The sequence below is a fragment of the Hordeum vulgare genome, chromosome 3H (genome assembly GCF_904849725.1).
Source record: "Hordeum vulgare subsp. vulgare chromosome 3H, MorexV3_pseudomolecules_assembly, whole genome shotgun sequence".
In the NCBI taxonomy this organism is placed as follows: Eukaryota; Viridiplantae; Streptophyta; class Magnoliopsida; order Poales; family Poaceae; genus Hordeum; species Hordeum vulgare.
The window spans coordinates 105,845,453-105,850,912 of record NC_058520.1 but is presented as its reverse complement, the minus strand read 5'-3'; the positions used below and the strand labels follow the sequence as shown (position 1 = coordinate 105,850,912).

General features: G+C 40.3%; 1 protein-coding gene across 3 annotated transcripts; it reads right to left on the bottom strand.

The window, feature by feature from the left end:
* Nucleotides 1-885: 885 nt before the first annotated feature.
* On the bottom strand, nt 886-4,107 carry LOC123443146 (GDSL esterase/lipase At5g45920-like). 3 transcript variants are annotated; one of them, XM_045119431.1, is made up of 6 exons: nt 4,015-4,101; nt 3,739-3,920; nt 3,432-3,656; nt 3,290-3,357; nt 2,690-2,857; nt 886-1,377 (listed from the first exon to the last, which is right to left on the bottom strand). In XM_045119431.1, exons 2-6 carry the CDS (start codon nt 3,835-3,837, stop codon nt 1,218-1,220), a joined length of 720 nt encoding a protein of 239 aa, XP_044975366.1. In that variant the 5' UTR covers nt 3,838-3,920; nt 4,015-4,101; the 3' UTR covers nt 886-1,217. The 3 variants fall into 3 exon arrangements, with proteins under 3 accessions (XP_044975366.1, XP_044975364.1, XP_044975363.1); XM_045119429.1 differs by having other exon boundaries at nt 3,739-3,923; nt 4,015-4,087; XM_045119428.1 differs by having other exon boundaries at nt 3,739-4,107.
* Between the last annotated feature and the right edge of the window lie 1,353 nt (nt 4,108-5,460).

Sequence of the window (5,460 nt, the reverse complement as noted above, 5' to 3'; positions counted from 1 at the left end):
GGGTTGGTGACATTTCTTTTCCCCGTTGCAACGCACTAGTAAAATATAATCGACCCATCACGGGGTAATGTCAACCTATCGAGCGCTCGCTTTCTACATGAGCCGCTCGCTTTCTACATGAGCCGCCCATGAGGAGGGAGACTCACTCGCTGGGTTTTCCAAGTGTCGCTTAAGGCGTCACATAGGAGCTCCCATTTTTGGCGCTGAGCGCGGACTTCCTAGTTGTTGTACCGAGCGTTGTATTACGTTTTCCCTTTTGATGCATTTGTTCCTATGTGTGTATTTTTTGCTAAAAAAAATCTTTTAACCTTTTTCAATAAAATAGTTTTCAGTGTGTTTATGTTTTTACTTTTCGGGCAATTTTTTTTATTTCTTTTAAATATGGAAACATTTTTATAATTTATTAGAAAAATGAACATGTTTTTAGAAGGAGATCATTTTGTAAGGAACACAATTTAGTTTAAACAGCTCTATGTTTCTTGAAATTTTATGAACATTTTCTAAAATTTTAGGAAAAAATCCTATTTTGTTTCTAAATTTTGAAACTTTCTAAAATGATTATTTTTTTTAGAAATGGAAAATAAAAAATCACCACAAAATGGTAAAAATAATGAGAAAACAAGAAAATAGTAAAAATTACCAGAGCAAAACCTTCTAGCAGTTTCCAAAAATCAGATATGGTAGGCTGGGAAACAATGACAATTTGACGCCTCTTTCTGGATTATTGAAGGCTAATCAATCGAACTCCGGGTGGAGGGCCGCAAAAAGAATGCAGAGAACGAGGCTTTTTCGGTGGGCCTTCACCCACAGGCCCACACAAGCGCCACCAAGCTCCCCCAGATTCATGTAGCTTTAGTTCAGTTTCCTTCAAATCAAGTCAAAACATTCGCAATAGCATCAGTTCCCTCAAATTCATATAGAATTGATAAAAATTCATATAGCATCAGTTTCCTCTGAAAGAAAAGAAAAAACAGTCCTGCAGTGCTAGTATCACAATCCAGTTTGCAGAACAATCTGCACCGTAAGAAACGAACAGCAGAAGAAGTCCATTTATTTTTTCCCTCATTTTCACTTGCCTTCAATACATGCAACATCTTCAAAACAAGTCACGAGCATTGCTGACATAGATCATCAGCACAATATATCTATGTTACAGAGCACATCAGTCACCAAACCAAGCATAGCTTGTTTTCAGAACCATGCGGCGAATACCTTCTTCAAATTTCAAAGGCTTTCAGCGGGTCCTTGGGGTCAATTTCATGGAAGAGAGGGAGATCGGACCGGAGACTGTGCTGGCTGAAACCAACACTTTCCAGTGTCTTCAGCACCTCGTCGAACAAAATTTTGTTCCCGGACGGGGTGAAATGTAGCCCGTCACTGCATGATATAACAAAGTTATCTGCTGCTCTTGGTCAGGAAGTTACATCGTAGTTCAGAATGTGCTTCGGCAAAATACTATATAACCAAAACCACTATATGCCGAACACCAGGGCACTAAGAGCAGAGATGAAAACAAAAATCTACTAACGTTCTGGCCAATCAATGACTAATTATTATATTCCTGGATGAAGAACAGGACTTGGAAAAGGTGTAAATCAGACCTCCTTTGGTTCATAGCATAGGAATATCGTAGGAATACGAAACTTGTAGGAAATGAGATAACATGAATCTATTCCCATGAATAGGAATATGAAAAGAGATGTCATTTGGTTCACATCATAGGAAATTTTCTATTGAGTCTAGGCTAATGTTTATTTTCCTTTGAAATGTGGACGATAGAAACAAATCCTATGTCGGAATAGGAATCCATTCCTATGAACCAAAGGACTATAAAGGAAAAAAAAATCCTATAAGAATCCTGTCCTATAGAATTCCTATGAAATTCATCCAAACCAAAGGAGGCCTTAGTTTTTCTGAAGTTTCAAGCTATTCCAAGCAAATAGACCAATGACTATTAGCAAATGGCTGGGACAGTTGAAAAAAAATGTGTGCTAAAAGAAGAAAGTCTTCAATAACTTCCATTAGAGAAACAAAAGCAATAGCATATACTTTGCTCTATTTACAGTTTTTTGTTTTACACTGCAGAAGTTAGAAAACTAGTCATGGTGTAGAATATTAAGTTCAATTATGTGTCGCTAAAATAATTGTATTTACAGTGAGATCATAGAATGCATATTAAATTATTCATAGCTTGTTTTCTCAGTCTTGTTATGCAGCCCACAAAAGAATGACAAGCATAACCAAAAACAATATCACATAGCAAAGTTCAATAGCAGTATAGATTGGCTCAAACGGATTCACATAACTGTGATTCTTGATTTTCCTAGAATGCCAAGCATAACAAACTTTTTTTTGTGTGCGGCCTAAAAGTATAGCCAAGAGCCAAAATGTTGAATTCTGGTCTCGGGTGCACTGCACATGATAAACAAGTTCCTCACTTAATTGCATTTTTTTATATAGAAAATGCTAGGCAAAATCTGAGTAACAGTCTGCCCGAGGATTTAGACCTCTTTTTTTTTACATTCAACAAAAGTACAAAACCATTTTTATCTGATCTGGCCATTTTTATAACCAGCAAATCAAGCAGCTCATAGAGTGAATGATCTGCAGTGCCAACATTAGGTACAAGGGTTCTTCAAACAGATTTGCATGATCTACCTTTGTCAAGAATATGGAAAGAGATTCGTACCTTAATGCAGATGTTTGCCAATCAGGAAATTGCTGCATCAGCGTCCAGATGTCTATAACTGGATGACCCAATTCTTTAGCAACAGCTATGCACGCCTGTGCATAAGTGCCAGCAGCTTCATTGGTTCTTTCAGGCTGTCTTGAAGGGTCATTATCTCCATATATGTCTCTGCATAAAAAGATATGGGATAGGTGTGGTTTGCATGCGAATCTGCTTTGCCAAAAGTTACAGTTTATAATATCTTTGCATGGAAGAAATCTTCAGGCCAGATCACAGGCCACAAAGTGGCAAGTGGATCTTCAGACTGTTGAAATTGTCATAATTTCGATTGAAAATACAGGGAACATACAAGGAACTCTACCTAATGAACTGGTTACATAGATCCACATAAGTCAAACACTAAACACGCACTGGATACCACATAAGTTCAGCCCAATTTCTTAACATGCGGTTGAGATAAACAGTTCCAGTTGACATATATCACTGTAAAACGCAAGCAACAAAAGTAGCAAAAGGAAACCCAAAAGGGAATCAACATAAGTACATAATGAAACCCATAAGAATATCCAGTGGGTCCTAGGTGTGGGGGCCATTGGTTACCGAATCCTTGCCGGCTCGTGGATCGGTGGAGGGGTGATGAGTATGACGGCAGCGGAGGGCCACTTATTCTGCAAAACCAAACCATAGATGAGTAATCAAAGAGGCAATCAGCATTCCTGTTCCAGGACTGTATGACCGCAACCTTGAAGTAGGCGCAAATCGCGCGTAGGTTGTCCTGGTACTCCCCGAGCGGGACGTTCTGGTGCGCCTGCGCCTGGTCGGGCAGGGTGGCGTCGTTGGCGCCGAAGAACACCGTCACCGCCGCCGGGTCCGCGCCTCCGTCGGCCGCCCCCTCCATGGCTCTGTCCAGCACCTTCAGCGCCCAGCGCGTGTTGTACCCGCTGAGCCCGCGCAGCACCACATCCGCCTAACCAGCAAAAATCCGATGTCACGCGTAAAGGCGGCGGCGGCGGCGCAACCGGCGAGGTGGGGAGGTGCCGCGGACGTACCTGCCTCGCGAAGTGCTCCGCGAGGGCGGCGCCCCAGCCGCCGGAGGCAAAGGACTGCTCGGTGATTGAGTCGCCGAAGAGCACCAGCCGCGGCCGCATCTTCTCTCCCTCGCTCTCTCCAACACGGATCACGGATCGGCCACTGGACTGGATATCACGTCGACTTCACGAGCACCTCGCTTCTGCTGCAGTGGAGTACAGTATTATACATACAGCCATGTGGTAGGTTGGGTGGCCTCTGGGGAGAGGTGGAATATTAGGTGAGCTCGTCGCGACTTCTGATCGGCAAGCGGCGAGGATTCGTCGGTACTCCCGAGTCCCGACGAGCGAGCATGTTCCGGCCGGCCGTCTGTTGATCTCTCCCTGTATGTGGTTGGACCGATGACTGGCCCATGATTTTCAACAAATATCGCCATCGCCGAGAACGAGCGGTTACCTAAAGAAAAAAATTCACTTTTAACCAGCTCCCTCTTACCTATAATTTTCACACGAGAGGTAAAAGTTTATAATAGATCTTAGCTGTTAATTTATTTAATTAATGATCTGATTAACTTTTAATTTTTATGTAAAAAGTGGGATATGAGTGAACGTGTTAATATTTGCTCAAAAAACTTAGGGACCTTCTGGTTTTTTGTGGCATGAGAGCACGTCAAGTGATGCATTTAGCCACCGTCACACTCGAAAGTTTTCTTTGGGTTTTGATTTTTTTTCTTTGTACGTGCTTTTTGGGGTTTATATGAGGTTTTTTCCAGGTTTTAAAGAAGAAAACCGTTTTGGGTGGAAAATTTTCTTTCACAAGAAAGTCGTCGTGCACTTCCATTAGAAGCACATATGTACTTCTATCATGAGAAGCATAATTCTTTAAAAGAAAAAAAATTATAACATGTGCTTGTACAGAAAGCACAGTTGTGCTTCCATAAGAAGCATAGCCTCGATTTCGTGATAAGCATAATCTGTACTTTTCAAAAAGTAAAAAATGTAACCGAGCATCTGGACTTTAGTTTTTTCCTCTTTTTTAGTTATTGGTTTTTCTAGGTTGTTGGTTTTTTCGGGATTTTTTGTTTTTGTTTTTGTTTGACGCGTGTTCAAGGGATAAAACACTTTAAATAAACAAATTTAAAAAATAAAAAGTTGTAGGTTGCATACGATGCAATGCTTCACTTTGTCAGCAAAGGTGGAGAATGTCACTTGGAAGGGGTAAACATGCCATGTCGAATGGCTTCACGCATGTGCCTTTTGCATCGTTTTCGTGCAAAATGTGAAGAGTTTCCTAAAAAAGACATGTATGGAAAGAAAGAAAGTAGTTTATTTAAACGATCTTATATTAGTTGACAGGAATAATAGGTTTTAAGATTAATTATTAAAATATAGGATACAAACTAACTCAGCCTGAGCTCATACGAGCTTGGGTGAACTTTTAGGATTAATTTCATTAACTAATGATCTGATTAACTTTAATTTTTATGTAAATAGTGGGATATGAGTGAGCATCTTAACAAAATTTGCAAAAAAAAAACTTAGGGACCTTCTAGTTTTTTATGGCATAAGAGCACGCCAAGTGATGCATTTAGCCACCGTCACACTCGGGCGTTTTCTTTCGATTTTGATTATTATTTTTCTTTGTACATGTTTTTGGAGATTTAGATGATTTCAAGGTTTTAAAGAGGAAAAAAAATTGGGTGAAAAAATTTCTTTCACATGAGAAACAAAATCCCTTAAAAG

Bases quoted from the DNA above. Each gene is read 5' to 3' on its own strand.
- LOC123443146 (XM_045119428.1), bottom strand. From the start codon at position 3,837: ATGCGGCCGCGGCTGGTGCTCTTCGGCGACTCAATCACCGAGCAGTCC. The intron at 3,657-3,738 runs GTACGTCCGCGG...TTTGCTGGTTAG, and splicing joins CGGAGCACTTCGCGAGGCAG to GCGGATGTGGTGCTGCGCGG. The intron at 3,358-3,431 runs GTTGCGGTCATA...TTGGTTTTGCAG, and splicing joins CGATTTGCGCCTACTTCAAG to AATAAGTGGCCCTCCGCTGC.